Raw genomic sequence first — 16,170 nt, 5'->3', positions numbered from 1 at the left:
AAGGCAAGATGATCCTGGTGATTGTGGACAGCCCTTCTGGGTGGGTGGAAGCCATGCCAACTCATCAGCTACGGCAGCCGCGACCGTAGAACAAATGTGCTCGCGCAATTTGGCCTGCCTGTATGCCTAGTGACGGACAATGGAACGTCATTCACCAGAGTCGAATGCCAAGATTTTGTACGACAAAATGGCATATGGCGCATTCGTATGGCACCTCACAAATCAAATGGTTTGGCCGAAATAGCTATACGTTCCATGAAAGAAGGTCTGAAATGATGATCTGGGGAAGCCTTACCACCAGGTGGTTGCACATTCATTGCAGAACACCTTCGGGGCAAAGGACGTGATCACCAGAAAAACTAATGCTTTCGTTCGCACCAAAAACCAAGCTAGATCTGACCATAAGGGTCACAGAAGTGCCACTGCCAGAAAAGACAAGTGGCTACCAGAAAGGTGACCTAGTCTTCTGTAAAAACTTTGGTACTGGTGAACCGTGGCTACCGGGAGACGTGGTTGAAGTGCAAGGAAATTGCCTCTTGGCAGTGAAAACTGCAAGAGAGATTCTTACATGACATCTGGATCAGATACCCCGGAGGCACACAGCAGACCCAACAAGTTCCAAGGCGAAATCAAATGAAGACCCACCAGAGGAATTCTTCTCCGAATGGCAGTGAGAAGAACCGGTGCCAAATGCCTCAGCTCCAGCAAAAGGGCTACCACAGGAGCACTCAGTCAAAAACTGACCACAGCGCTCTCGCAGACCTCAAAATCGATTAGACCTTTAGGAGAAATTTTTGTGTAAGTGTGGGGGGGTGTGGCGTCTGGCGTTAATGTTGACGTGAATGGACATAATGATCCTGCCGACCCTGAGCGTGGGGGCGCACGCGCCTTCGTAAATGGTGTGATTTTTGGTGTACCCACATATCCGCCATGTGTGTGGTATTAAACAGTCAATAAATGTTTGTTACAATGTAAAAATGACATCCATAGTATGTCTGGGCTGAAGTGCGTGGCGCGTCGACTGCTATGTACACGAGTGCATTTTAATCTATAAGGACCAGACGTGATGACTGGTAGTATGTGGCGGTTGAATTTAATGACAACTAGAGACATTATCGGAGACTTTTTTCATTTACTTTCAAGCATTTCCTTATACATTGTGATGGTGTTGTTTGATATTTACATGAGAATGTGTTTTTACTGGCTGTGCTCATGTGTTTTATTTCCATGTACTGCTCTTTATTTTTCCTTTAAGGTGTACATAGTAAAGTGTAACCAGCACCTTGTCTGTGCACCAACATCTACTTGTATACCATATACCCATTTATAAATCTGGTGATCCCTCAAGTCCAAAAAACTACCGCCCGATTTCACTCACATCAGTTTGTTGTAAACTCCTCGAACATATAATATACTCCCACATAATGAGACATCTTAATACTAATAAAGTGTTATTCGAAAATCAACATGGGTTCAGGTACAAGCGGTCTTGCCAGACACAGTTATTTGAATTATCTACGGATTTACATGACTCTTTGCACAAATTGGTTTACACAGATGCTGTATTTATCGACTTTTCTAAAGCCTTCGACCGTGTTCCCCACATACGGCTCCTCCAAAAAATAAACTGCCTAAAGTTAGACATAAAAACTACCCGCTGGATTCAGGAATTTCTATCTGGTCGCTCTCAAAAAGTAAATATAAATAATAATCTCTCCAGTTCCTGTGTCGTTAAGTCAGGAGTACCTCAGGGATCAGTTTTAGGGCCTTTGTTATTCCTGATATATATTAATGACATTGCGAACAATATAACTTCAACAATTCGACTGTTTGCCGATGACTGTATAATTTATAGACAGATCACATGCACTGATGACGTAGCTATTTTGCAAAGCGATCTAAATACCCTGGCTAAATGGTGCCACACGTGGAAAATGGAAATTAATACAGATAAAACAAAGGTCATGTCATTTTTTTCGAATCCAAATACTCCATTAAATCGATACATGTTATGCAGTTTGGATATTAAACGAACCTTTTCTTTCAAGTATCTTGGCGTGATATTTACTCCTGATTTAAACTGGGCCATGCATATTGAACACGTAACAAACAAGGCACTAAAGAAACTTGGCTTCCTTAAGCGCCGTTTACATCTCGCAAACCACGAAACTAGACTTCGCGCTTACACTTCCCTCATCCGTGCAACCCTCGATTATGCTTCAATTATTTGGAACCCTCACACAGCTATACTGTCCGACTGTATTGAATCCATTCAAAACAAGGCTGCCCGCTTCATTTTGCACTCGTACTCGCCATACCAAAGTGTCTCAGCATTAAAACAGATTCTTAATCTTCCAGAACTTAACACTCGTCGTAAATTCTTCCGCTTGACCTTTTTTCACTCTCTGTATCATGGTATTACACCTTTTTCATGTGCTCATATTTTCCCTGCCCATTATGTGTCCAATCGCACTGACCATGCTCGTAAAGTGTCGTCCATATTTGCAAGGACCAAAAAGTACCAAAATTCCCCTTTTGTGTTATCTGTAACCGAGTGGAACGAGCTTCCCAGCGAGATTGCGATGATAAATGATCCGTCAGCATTCCAATCAGTGCTGCGTACATTTCTTGATATGTAATATGTCTACTGCTGCTATATCTTACCCTGTTGTTATATCTCGTGTATTAGTGAAACGATGAAGAACTAGTGCCATGCAGATTCCTGGAATTGAAATGTACTGGAGATGTGAAATGAGCCATGCGTTACATCCTTGTCGTAAAATGTACCTTTTACCTAGTTATGTCTGATCGCTGTGTGTGTTCCTTTTATATGAATTGATGTATACCTTGTTTTTAACAGTATCCCCCCCCTATGTAATGCCTCTCGAGGCCTTTAGGGTATTTAAATAAATAAATATCAATAAAAAAACAAAATTTATTCGATATATTACCAAGTATTCACTTTTTATTTACTTAATTATTTCTCATTTAACATTGTTCAAATTAGCAACTAAATTCTAAATTACGAAATCTTAGCCAATCGCCCAGAGTGTGTGCTCAAACAAACAGACAAGAAAGCACAACCAACTACGCGCTAAGCGGTTAACAATAATTAACAATTCGTGACTCACCGTGCCGCGAAGTTGCATGCCTGTGCGTGGGGGCAACGCGTGTGCACGGAGGAAGACGAAGAAGCCAGCTTGCCCTCACGCGGAGCTCGCGCCATTCCACCAGCAGACCGGCCATGTCATCAGACGCTAGTCGGGGGCTTCGCGTCGCTTCTGCTCACCGCCAGTCTTCTTCGCAGCCACCAACGGCCTCTGAAGCCCGAGGTAAGCATCGTTCGGGGCATTAGTAAACGAGGCATTAGACTACGGCGATTGCCAGAATCCGGGCTTTCTTTCGTACCGCATGCTGCCAAACACAGTGGCCGTTGACCGTGAGAAACACTCGGCGTATGTCGAAGGCTGACTTGGCAGCTTGCGACAATCTTTAACAGATCGATCGATACCCGCACACTATTGCTGAAGGCGATGTGTCTATTCGGGTAATCTGTTTTTTTGTTTTTTTTTTCGTCATGGGATGCAGCGCAAATGCACGAGCGCGCGTTAATGTCACTCACGAGCGAGCCTTTTCTTTTTCTTGCTCGTGCCAGGGGGCACACGCCGGCAATCGGAACCTCGGCTTGAAATATTTCCTCTTATAAATTTACTGCCCGAGCTTTTCTCTCACGGCATCCGATGTTACATCGGTGGTTGCACGAACTGCGTAAAGGAAGTACGCTTCGCCGCATCGTTCTGGTGGGGTGGTAGGTATTTGCTTCGCTCTCATTGCTCGCGCTTTGTTCTCCGTTCAGCCATTGCTGGGGCGCTACGAGCCACGTCTTCCTGGGATATGCATTCCGCTTGTTATTCAAATACACTTGACTCCTTACCAGGGACAGTAACGGTATAAGTTTTTTTTTTTTTTTGCGTGCGCTACATGCTCAGTTTTTCGCTCCGTTCGATTCGCCTTCACCACATGAACCAGTTCACAAGGAGCTGCACCTTGCCACATTCGTTTCAGCGATGCAGCAATGACGACCTTCAAGACATTCGTTTCAAAAGGTGCACCACTGGTTCACAATTTTCCTGCACCTCCTACGCTGACTGTGCCAGTAGCGCCATACAGTAACAAACAGCTTTATATATATATAAAGGTAGGTGTCCTGGTAGGTGTTCTGGTAGGTGTTCTGTGATACTACTTTATGGCTGTGCCGGCTAGGTGCAACCGCGCGCATGCGTTCGCAGCATTTAGGCGTGTGCGCCGTTCCAGTGCAGGTCTTCGTCCTTCTGCGCTGGTCGTATCCGCGTCTAATAACGCTGCGTTTTCCCAAGATGTTTGCGCCAGTAACCTCCTTGTTAGCGCCTCATTAGCTGTACACATTTGTGGTTTACCAACGCGGTCAATGTTTGTTTAGGGTTTTAAGCAGACAAAACGGCTTTCACAATGACGACAACTCGTCACTCGTTCCTGGTGTTGCATTGTGCCTGCACCGCTGAACTCGTGGAGGAAGGAAATGTCCAGAGAACACCTCTACCCAACGTTTTAAACTACGTTTAGACTGTATTACAATGTTATCAAAATAACATAAGCAAGACCTGGTAATAAGTAGCGGCGGCGTACTGAACTAAGCCATTGTTTCTATTTCTTTTTGACACAGGGCAGGCGTTTCACGCGCCACAGGAATAAAAATAAGTAATAAATAAATAGTGTGTCTGTTCCTGCACTGGCCGGGCGTCACGGTTTCACGCGAGTTTTCTCAATGCGCGCACACAAGCACGCACACTCGAGCGCCCAACGGTTTGATGGAAGTCGAGATGAGCCAAGACAAGCCGTGTTTCGTGCCTGCATAGTAGGTAGGTGTTCTGTTCAACGTTACGTTGGTTCTGTTTAACACGGAGGAAGGTGTGAGTAGGTGTTCTGTGCCTGCGCCATTCGCGTGGTTTCAGCCGGAATTTTTACGTGTTGGGTCACTTTAGTTTGGCCCGACTCATCGAAACCGGGTGACGGGTTGCTGGTGCGCGGGGTTGAAGAAGGTTAGGGTGTGTGGGGCTTTTCCCTGGCGGGTGTGTTTTCGGCCCCTCTGTTAAGCCGGCCCCAGCGTAGCAGGAGTCTTCGTTGTGTTTACCCGGTTTCATCTGTATGGCTCGACAGTCCCAAACGTTTTGGCAGACTTGGCAAGGTGCGGGGCGCATTGTGCAGCCACGGGTAAGCCTGTAGAACATAGGCGATTGTTTCTTCGGCTGCTCCACACAGGCGACACGTCGGAACGGGGTCGAAGAGTTCATGACGTCGTTGTTGAGTCGCCAGAGAATCCGTACGAGCCTGGAACAGTAGTGCACTTAATTTGTCTCCTCTGTAATGAGGTTCGGTGCCCGTTGCCAATTTAATATTGCGAGGCGAGTTGTTGCTGCGGGTACTATACAGAAGCTATTTCTTCTAATCTTTTCATTGATAAGATGGAATCCTTCTCTTCTACAACTTAGAAAGATATTCCATTTTCTTTCAGCGGAGTGAACCGACAGATGATATTGAAAGAAAATGGGATATCTTTCCAAGTGGTAAAAAGGAAACATTCCATCTGATAAATGGAAAGATTAGAAGGAAGGGGCTCAGTGGCTGGCAGAAGTACATAAAAAGAAAGGATGTTGCAAAAATTTGGAACCATCTAAGCTCCCTGAGAAATGAGACGAGCCTAGAGCAGAGGTTTATAACTACAGCTCAGGGTGCTAGGCCAGAAGGGGACGAAGTTATTGAATATATAAGAACAAGGGTGACAGAAAAATTTCAACAAAGAAGCGCTTTATGCACCACAATAGCCAAGGATGAATCAAGTGGTGCAATGGCTCCATTTTCACAACAAGAGTGGGAAAGGGCTGAGAAGAGGGTTCCTAGTAGTACATTAACAGGCCCTGACGGCATCCCAATTATGCTGATAAAGAAATTGGGTCCCAACTCTAAGCAAACGTTGAGAGAGGCAGTGAGCAAAATAATAATCGATGGTGAAGTCCGCGATGGATGAAAACTTAGCAGGATGAGCATGATCTAAAAAGGAAAGGGGGACAAAGCTTATATAAATATCGTGTTATAACAGTGACGTGAATGGTTTACAGGCTGGTTATGCAGATTACAAAGACAGCAAGCATGAATAGAGGATGAGGGGGTGCTAGGGAAAATGCAGAATGGGTTTCAAAAACAAAGAAGGTTGGAAGACAATCTGTTCTCATTGACGCAGTGCATCGAAATAGCAGAAAAGGAACACAGGCCCCTGTGGCTAACATTTTTGGATATTAAGGGAGCGTACGATAGCTTGGTTCAAGACGTCTTGTGCGGAATACTGGGCACACTAGGTGTGGAACATGGAATCACTAAGCTCTTAACGTCTATAGAAGTAGCAAGGTAGTTATAAAATAGGAAAAACAGGTATTTGAGCCCACAAAGATAAAACAGGAGCTTAGGCAGGGGTGTCCTCTGTCACACTTGTTATTCATTATGTACGTACAAGGATTAAAGGCCAAATTGGAGGGGAGTGGACTTGGCTTCAATCTCTCTTGCGTCAAAACAAGACTAACTCATTCAACAGGCACCATCAGCATTGATGTATGCAGATGATATGGTGCTAATGGCCCACAACAAAGAAAACTTGCAGAGATTGAGGGAGTCAAGTTGGATTTCAGATTCAGTAAGAAAAAAATTAGCAGTCATAATTTTTCATGATAATGAAGGTAGTGAAATTAGGATGCAAGAGGTCACGCTAGAAAAAACAGATAAATACAAATATCTGGGTGTATGGATAGGCAATGGGACTGAGTACCTAAGGAAACACGAACTATACGTAACAACTAAAGGAAACAGGAACGCAGCAATGATGAAAAATGGGGCACTGTGGAAATAAAATAGGTATGATGTTTAAGGGGAATATGGAAAGGGGTCATGGTTTCTGGTGTGACGTTTGGCAATGCGGTCTTGTGCATGAGATGAGAAATTCAAGCAAGATTAGAAATTAAGCAACGTACAATAGGTAGGCTTGCTTTAGGACCTCACGGGAATACACCAAATCAGGGAGTACAAGGTGATATGCGTTGGACATCATTTTAGGGCAGGGAAGCCAGCAGCAAAGTACAATTTGAGAAGCGATTGAAAGAAATAGGGGAGGATCGTTGGGCTAGGAAGGTTTTCAGCGACTTGTACATGAAGAATGTCGATACAAAATGGAGGAAGCAAACCAGGAAATTGACTGGTAAATACTTAGAAAACAGCAGGTGGCCAAACCAAAAAGAACTATCGGTTAAGAAAAAAGTGAAGAAAACGGAGACTGACATGTGGAGAATAGGCATGATTAAGAAGTCCACACTAGAGGTCTATCGAACTTTTAAGCAGAAAATCATCAAGGAAAATATCTATGATAATACCTGGGGGTACTTCTCTACTGTTTGAGGCGAGGACGGGAGGATACCAAGACATAACGGGCCAAATACGAAGGGGTAGACACGGTATGCTCTGCATATGGAGAGGAAGAGGATACTGCCGAACACTTGATAATGTTTTGTAAAGAGCTTCACCCTATATTTCAGGATGATGGCGCTAAGTTATTCAAAGCACTGGTGTTTAGGGACAGAGAGGGTGAAATATTTTTAAGCGGGTAGAATTAACTACAAGCAGGTTATCTGATTGGTGGCTAAAATCAAGGCACGAGTGAAAATTAAACCCTTCGCTGCAAAGTACCAGTCCTCAACTTCACTATTTAAAGAAAAAAAAATGCATGTAGTTTTTGGTTCACTAAGTATCACGACTAGGTGGCGTTAGCCGCCGCCCGATCTAGAGGGTACAGCCATATCCATCCATCGAGACGCTTTTGTTTCTTTTTTGCTGCAAGTAGGGCAGCTCACTTCTGGTGCGCTCTGCTCGCTCCCTGCGGTAATTTGATTTTTTCTCGCTACATAGTAGTTCGCGTGTCTTATTATTGCCAGGTGACCAAACTGGCCTTGACTGGCAAAAACAACGGCATTCAAGTAAGGTTTGCATCGTTTATTAGGAGTGTCCAAGCCGATAGAACCGATGTGTACAGTGAGGTCCGAACAAAAGAAGTCACTCATACATATCAAGAGCTTTAAACCCATGAGTAAAGACTCTTGAAAGCTAACAAACATACGCTTATAACTATAGTAGTGTAACTGAACATCGAGACCGCTGAATGACCATCACTCTAATTGTGTTGCGGCGTTCGATTTTAATAGCATGGCTTCAGGACAAGGGTCTGAGGGTCTGATTCTGCCGTCAGATGCGGCCACCATGGATGCGGCGCTTGCTAGGTAGTGTTGATCTTGAAGTGAAGTGAATGCACTATGTGGAATCGGGAACGAAACTTGCACATTCCCGACAGATAGCTCGCGCAGTGAGCACAATGCAGTTTTGCTAAATTTGTTACGTAAACAATAGCGATTGTGTGCGGTTCAGAATCGTTGGTGCTCATACAGTTCACTTAACAACTGCTGAGCGCTGAGCACAATCTCTTTTTTTCATAGACATGTCGATAAAACTTGAGCAATTCCTTGTGAGCAAGCACTCCTGATATCAATTGGGGGCACATGATGTGAATCTGTCAAAATGCTGGATCAATAAAGGTCACATTTGTTACATATTATTTACAAGTGTGTAATACTTGTGCTTGGAAGCTTTTTTCTCCCTGCTACTTTGAGAGGTTTCGATTTGGGATATGTTCTATCTTGCTACGACTTATCCGCAGCCACACTGGCTGCGGGTAAATCAAGATGATGTACGATTTAACTACCTCTATGATTTCCTGGTTTTTTTTCATGACAGTAGTGCGAAGAATTTCACTTCATAGTGGTAGGTACTATAGCTATGGCAAGTTAATTTAACAAGAAGCAGATGTGCTCGAAGAAATTTAGGACGTTGCTCTGCTATTGGGCGCGATGCCCACCACTGGAGGTGCGAGCGCTGCAATCACTGACGTGCAGGGTTGGATCACGTTATCTTGCCTTGCTCTGGTGAAGGAAAGGTGGCAGTTGGATGCGTTGTTTTTAATCATGACTTCGCGGTCTTTTCATTTTTGAGCAGCCTTGTATTGCTCTGGTTTAAGGTGCGCGGACTTCTGCAGACTACACAATGTGAAAAGTCACAGCGAACGTTACCGGTGATGTGCCAAAGTTCGCTACCTATGTGATATCACAGTCACGGCCTCTGGCAGTACTACTGTCCCCTCTCTCTTTCTTTGTTGTGGTTGTTATTTCGAGCCCAAGGGGTTAAAATGAGCACAGAGCATGAATGTTCACATAGAAGCAGATCGTTTCAGTTTCCACACAGGAGCCTCATTCACATTAAAAAATGAATGTGCGAACGGTCCGATTATGTATATTTTAAAATAGAAAGTAGGAGCATACATGTGGGGGAAGTTGCCGTTATTACATAAAAAATGTGCGCCGTTGTCTGAATTGTCAGAGCCAAGATAGCCCGGAAGTCCAATTCTCTTTGCTTTATTTTCGCTATTGTCACTCTATTTTAGTCTGTTTCATGGGTGGGTTTCCATCCACAAGTGGCGTAGCCAGAGGCTAGCACAGCAAGCTAGTGCCCCCCCCCCCCCCCCAAAAATTCACATGGTATATGCGCAAAAAAATAATGGTGTACCAGATCTACCTGCCCGTGCCCAAATCTGATTAAGTTGAATTAAGGTGGTGCCCCGTCCAATAAAAACTTCTAACAATGCCTCGGCTATCTGTGATTTCAGCTCACAGGTTCGATTCCTTGCTTATAGATGACATCTGTAGAATGGGCTCATAGCTACTGTCAACTTCCTCTCAATGTTGCTTTGATCTACAGGTGAAAATGTGGTCAGCTTTGAGAACTGATTCATATTCTAAGAGCTTCGTGAAATATGACAGCTTATGAATTAATCTGTAAAAAAAAAAAAAAAAAAAAAAACTGGACATCGGCAATTTTACTGAAACATGAAATTGCCATTTAAATCACTTCATAGCACGCAAGACCTAGCAGCATGCACATTTGAGGACGCAAAATGATGCGGCCGGCTGATCGCATCTTTTTTATCAAGGCTTAGTCCTTCATAGAAGCTCCGTAACTGAACCAGTCATTCATAATTTTCACCCATGTGTGGCTTGATGGCGATCGAATGTGCAACGCGTGGCCACCAGAGAAATTTTGCGCAATAAATGTTAGAATCGTTCTGCATAGAAAAGTTAGAATTCTGAATAAGGCACGCGCGTGTCGCCTGCAATGATAACAGAAAAGCTGCAGCTGCATGAGGCTGTAATAATGCTGTGTTGCTTCCCGCGAAGCATGGAATCCGCTACCACTGTACTTCTTAGGGCTAAGAGTGCTAAACTAAAATATAATTTGCGCATGCTTGTCATGTCAACCGTGGCTCCTCGCAAGCCTACAATGAATAAAGTATTGTGGTTGCACACATTTTTTTCAGTAAAGATCAGTTTTTTTTTTTACCATTGACATCCATTTTATGCAATTCGACACGGAATAAGTTGCCACCTCTTACAGAGGTGGCGCGCTCGGTCCCCGTGGTTTTCATTCAGGGGGCCATAGGAGACGACGCCGGCAGCACTTCGTACTGTCAGGGAAGAAGCTGTAGCAGTATTTTACTGATTTTATTGAGTCGAGTATAAGAAAATATTAATAAAAAGAGGAAGATGCGAAAGCGGCTGCGCGCAAGAGGGCGGCGGAGCAATCCAACCACGTACGTCGCAGGGATGCCTCCGCATGGTGGCGCCACGGTATGTCCTCGCACCCAATATGAAAAAAAAAAATACTACCCCATCCAATGCACACTATCTTGTTCATCACGACGGCATTCTTGTGCTTGATGAAGCTGTGCTGCAAGTGCTCATCACTTTACGATTTATTATATTAAGGAGTCCATTGAACATATGTACAAGTATCAGGAAATTCACTTCAGGCTTGTGAGCTGTGACACATAATTTTGTAAACTTGCATAAGATAAACACAGTTATTTGACACAAAGCAGTTATGGGTGTAGTTTGTAAACTGTCTCACAAAGCACAACTAAATGTTGGAAAGCCTGTCAAGGCCCCCCACTGCAGGGGTGTTTATTTTATAATGCAATTAATAATTTTTGATGATTCACATGCCAACCACGATATGATTATGAGTCATACAGTAGTGGGAAAATTCAGATTGATTCTCGCTTCCAATTTTCAAACAAATGACATTGTAGCCGCGCTAGAGACAAAAGTTCTTGTCGAAACATTTGCTCCGACACTCGTGTTCTGTTTTTTCACATTTTCAAGCTTCCATCTTTCAAGGATCTGTTTGATTCACCTGTACCAATGGTAACCGATTCACGGCTGTGCATGAGAAGTTCAGAACTTGTGCAGCACGAGCTCAGCAGAGTGACATCACAAGCCTATGACAAGGCTCCGAAAAGGTGGAAAGCCTTATTTCTGTTCGAGGTGCAAACATCTCAGCCAAACATGCCGCATTAGAAGAGGTTGGTACGGCACCTCTGCCTAATGCTATGTCATCTGTTGAGCTGTGCATGTAGCTTAACCACACCGGCGACGTCAGTGTAGGAGGTAAGAAAAATCGTGAACTATTTTTAGTGCAGTACTTTTCCTGCACTTCTTGAAACGAATGGCAACGTGCAGCACCTCGTAAAACTGATCATGTCGTGCAGGCAAATCGAACAAACCCTTAACCACACGAGCGTCTTTGCATTTCACCCCCATTGAAATGTGACCACTGTGGCTGGGATCAAACCTGTGTTGTTGAGCTCAGCAGTGCCACACAATCTAACTATTGGTGTTTTAGTTTCAATGTTATTGAAGTGTAGATCTCATACCACAGTAGACAGCCAATGCTTGTGGGCAATCTAAAGCACCCCTCCACGAGATGCCTGGTAAAACATTCACAAATACAGCATTGCTAGTGTGTGCTTCGAGATGACCTGTTGTAGTGGACGTTCAGATGGTTCAATGTGTTTGCAAAGTGGACATTCGGAGGTAATCATTTTTTCATTGCATGGCAGCCTGGAAAAACAAGTAACATCACCAGACATTGATAAGCATATTCAATACATGAAGTTTTCCAAAGTGAACAAATGAACTCGATTAACTAGTAAATAGGAGTATGCTATACATATATGTAATGGTACCTCGTAACACATGTATCAGTCGAGGCTGCTACTTCAAAAGGCATGTCTTGTAGCAGGTACCATTTTACACAGTTTTTTGCATGTCAGGTATGCCAGGAGGCTGTGGCAGAAAAAGTATTTTCGATTTAAGCGACGCTTTTTTTGTCGCACTACAGCGAAACCACACCCATAATTCTGTGATGCTTCTCAATTGTGCCTACGGTAAACTATCAACTCATAGGTTTTTTGCACTAATATATGGGCTAGCTACGAAGACGCATGCAAGGCGAAAGTGATGTATTTGCCTTCTTTCTTCGCCACGGCCTGGTTTGTGTTACCTGGCAATGAAATTTCAGAATTCATTGTTGAGTCGGCGACTTTCTCCCATGTCAAGCCACGCCACAAGTTATGCACGTTTTCCCGGTGACAGATTATAACACGATAAAATTTTTAAAATTTGTTATTGCAAAGCGCTGCCACCGTGTGATGCCTACGCAGTCATTGGCAAACACATATGTTGAAATGAACCAACTAGCGAGCTATCCTTAAAAAATTGCAGTAGTTTTTACTCACCGGGCCGTTATTATCTGGCTTGAAATGGGGGTCCATTCGATGAAAGCTTCAACGGTCGCGTCGTTCCCCGAAGTCACTTGAACGGCTTCACGAAAGCATTTGAACAAGTCTAAATAAACAGAACGAAAGAGAGTGTTGGCTGGCAGTGGCTCGAAATATTTACAGCGAAACGAAACAGGAATAGTCCCATCCGAATGCACCTCAAGCCGTTACCTGCCATCGCTACCGTTGGCTGCCGTATATTTTGAAATGAGGAGAATGATGTCGATAGGCTGCTGATAAGTACGAGTCAGCTAGAACAAAACTACTACAATAGAATGATGATGCAGCACGCGTTTAAGGAAAGGTACATGGTATAAGAGGACATTGTTTTATTTTTTATGTGTAGTGTTATGCAAAGATATAGTATTCGATCATTTTAGAATCGAAGTTTGCACTATCAAGTGCGCCCTTACAGGAAAATGCAGTAGCGCGAATGGCAGTAGATCCGGTGCGGGTGTTTGAAACCGGAACACGCCGGGGTTGATTTTTTCACCCCTACATATGATCACTTGAAGTTGTGAGTCTCTGGGACCTGAAATGGCAGAACTCTAGCTGCCAAACACTTGGACTTCTGGTGCACCGCCGTGAGCTGGCTTCTACTGCTGAAAGTGAATTGAACGGACTCTTTATATCATAATTAAAATTTATTGTACTTGAAATGAGAACTCCCATCGCGTACGATGGGCCTTTTCCTAGTCCGAACGGCACCTTTAGTGAGGATCACAGAAATCAAAACTGTTGGCTCTTGAACATAGTTCCATACAACAATGCCTAGAGGGAAATCTGGCGCTAGTGTCTACGCAGGCTCTTTCAGCCATGGTGTACAAAATGGGGCAGTGTGCCGTCTTCACAGCAACCAATAGGACAGTGGTGATCGCTTCTGTGATCAGACTACCAGTAGGAGGCCACCATCGAACGGTGTGTCTAGTCTAGCGCGTGTAATTAAAATTTGAGTTTCCGACCTTCATACAGATTTTAAATAAGATAGTCACATAGCATAATCGAAATCTGCAAGGTTGTAACACATTCAACACATATAGATGCATTAAAGAGATAAATAAGACTGCTTCTGTGTAGTCAAGCTCAAACAACTCTTATCGCAGAACAGGGACCGAGATTGTCTGCTAGTTTACTGTATCAACTACACAAGGAATAAAAAAGCACATCGTCATTCCTTTGACCTATATGTACTCCTGCCTAGTTATCGCGCTAACTTGAAGTCATGTGACGAAACACTTGAGGAGGCCCTGAAGGCTAACGTTATCAGCAGGTGAGTTCCACGGCCACCACTTACCTGGATGAGCCAGAAAAATAAGAAGTCACGCTGTTAAAAAAAATAATGCTCAAGGTATTCCGATCTACTTTATACATTTTTCTAATAATTTTTATACATTTTACAACCTGTGCAGCAACTACAAGTACCGATCTCTGAGGCTTTGTATCTCAACTGCTTATAAATTACTTCAGAGGGTGCCGACAGGTGGCTACACAGGAGTACGATGTGCTCTGATTGCACTGGCTGTCACCGCAAAAAGAGCCACGTCTGCGATGCCAGACGGCACACTGCCCCATTGCAGTACACCACACTTCAGTGGCACTTGTACTTTCATGGGTACTGTAATTACTCGAATCTAACGCACACCTTTTTTCCGGTTAGGCGAGTTCATAAATCGCATGCGCGTTAGAATCGAGTACGAAAAAAAATGAATACGGTCATTCCATTGCCATCGGCATTTTCAAAGTGGCCGCCCCCTACGTGCGTCGGCATGGCGCGGCGGCCATTTCTGCTTATGTGTTTCCCATGTGCGGCACTTCATACATGTACTGAGAAGTTCGTCATCTTGTAGTGCATTAGCATCGACGGCATGGAAGGGCCGACTCCGAAAACTTGAGTGCACCACGATGCCGCTTTTAAAAGACAAGTCATCGCTTATGCAGAAACGGACGGAAATCGGGCCGCATCACGGTCGTTCCGAGTTCCCGAAACGTGCGTGCGGGACTGGCGGAAACAAAAGCAGAAGATTGTCAACAGCAAAGCTTTAGGCAAAGGCTTCAGTGGACCACAGCAGGGTCGGTTTCCGCAAATTGAAGAACTGCTCGGCGAGTATGTGCTTGAGCAATGAGCGGCCCCTGACGACAGAACTGCCCCAAGTGCGGGCTATGCAGTTAGCCTTAGAAAAAGGGCTAATGCGGAGCCAGTTGAAAGCGAGTAGGTGCTGGCTAACTAACTTTATGAAGAGGAAAGGCTTTTCCCTCCGAAAGCGAACGGGCATATGCGAAAAGTTTCTGAAGGAGTACGATGAAACGCTTCACAGTTTTCAGAGGTTCATCCTAAACTTGCGGCACAACAACGGCTACCTGCTTGGGCAAATCGGGAATGCGGATCAGACGCCTCTTTACTTCGACATGCCTGGCACCATAACCTTCGAGAAGAAGGGGGCGAAGCAAGTTCACGTGCTAACATCGATCCACGGTAAAACTACAGTGATAGCAATGCTCTGTTACACGTCAGATGGGCACAAGCTTCCGCCGTACCTCATATTTGAATGGAAGACGCTCCCGAAAGGAGTCGGTTTTTCGAGTGGTGTGATCGTGCGGGCCAACGAGAAAAATGGGTGCGCGTTGCAATCGATGTCTTATTTTTCCTTTTTTTTTCGTGGTGGAAACCGGGTGCGCGTTACAATCGAGGGCGCGGTAGAATTGAGTAAATACGGTATTATGGGAAGTACAGGCTTCGGATCTGCTTAGTATGAATGGCGTTCTTGAGATTCCCGACGCTTGTTTGCAGAGTGTAAAACAAAGTTATATTTAGATTAAACTTGCTTTATTCTTTTGTTCATAAATTTTATTGCGCAAAATGTTTTTGTGGCTATGCAGTACAAGTGAAACCTGGACAGATATAACCACCAAGATATGCATGGGAAGAATGTTTAACTTCCAATTATGCTCCCCCCTATTCACAAATAAACTTCAATAAACTTCAAAATTTGGTATGTTTTCAAGATCATTGTTTATTGGTCGCTGGGCGCTTTCCCCGCCACACATTTTGTGTTCCCGCATGATGTGGCGCTAGTGCACACTGCAAAAGTTATTACAAACGAGCACTATGAACATTAGGAATAGCGGTGCTCTCCTGGCAAGCATGACATTTGTGAAATTGTGTGGCAATATACATAAAAGAAGCTATGGTGCATCATCATGTTTGCACGGCAACTGTGGAAAACCCAAGTTTTGCCAAGAGTGGCAGAATCTTCGAGTGCATCGTTACTTTAGGCCAGCACTGTACTCCTTATTACCTTCCTGAATGGCCGCAGTGCTTTTGTTTTTTAAATGGGGACGGACAAAATACTAATTTATATAACATCAAGCAA

At 44.1% G+C, this 16,170-nt stretch overlaps 1 protein-coding gene across 11 annotated transcripts in view; it reads left to right on the top strand.

Moving 5' to 3' along the window:
- Positions 1-3,050: 3,050 nt before the first annotated feature.
- The window catches only part of LOC142776324 (uncharacterized), a 46,115-nt gene continuing 32,995 nt past the window's right edge, over positions 3,051-16,170 (top strand). For 3 of the 11 annotated variants that reach the window (XR_012887454.1, XR_012887455.1, XM_075879814.1), the window contains exon 1: positions 4,765-4,898. Coding sequence is in view for 9 of the 11 variants with exons in the window: in XM_075879814.1 (XP_075735929.1) it covers positions 4,805-4,898 (94 nt within the window). In the remaining 2 variants the exon portion in view is untranslated. The other 8 variants (XM_075879821.1, XM_075879822.1, XM_075879815.1 and 5 more) reach the window with 8 other exon arrangements.

The sequence above is a fragment of the Rhipicephalus microplus genome, chromosome X, assembly GCF_043290135.1.
Source record: "Rhipicephalus microplus isolate Deutch F79 chromosome X, USDA_Rmic, whole genome shotgun sequence".
In the NCBI taxonomy this organism is placed as follows: Eukaryota; Metazoa; Arthropoda; class Arachnida; order Ixodida; family Ixodidae; genus Rhipicephalus; species Rhipicephalus microplus.
The sequence above is the reverse complement of the archived record's forward strand: the minus strand, read 5'-3'. Positions and strand labels throughout refer to the sequence as shown.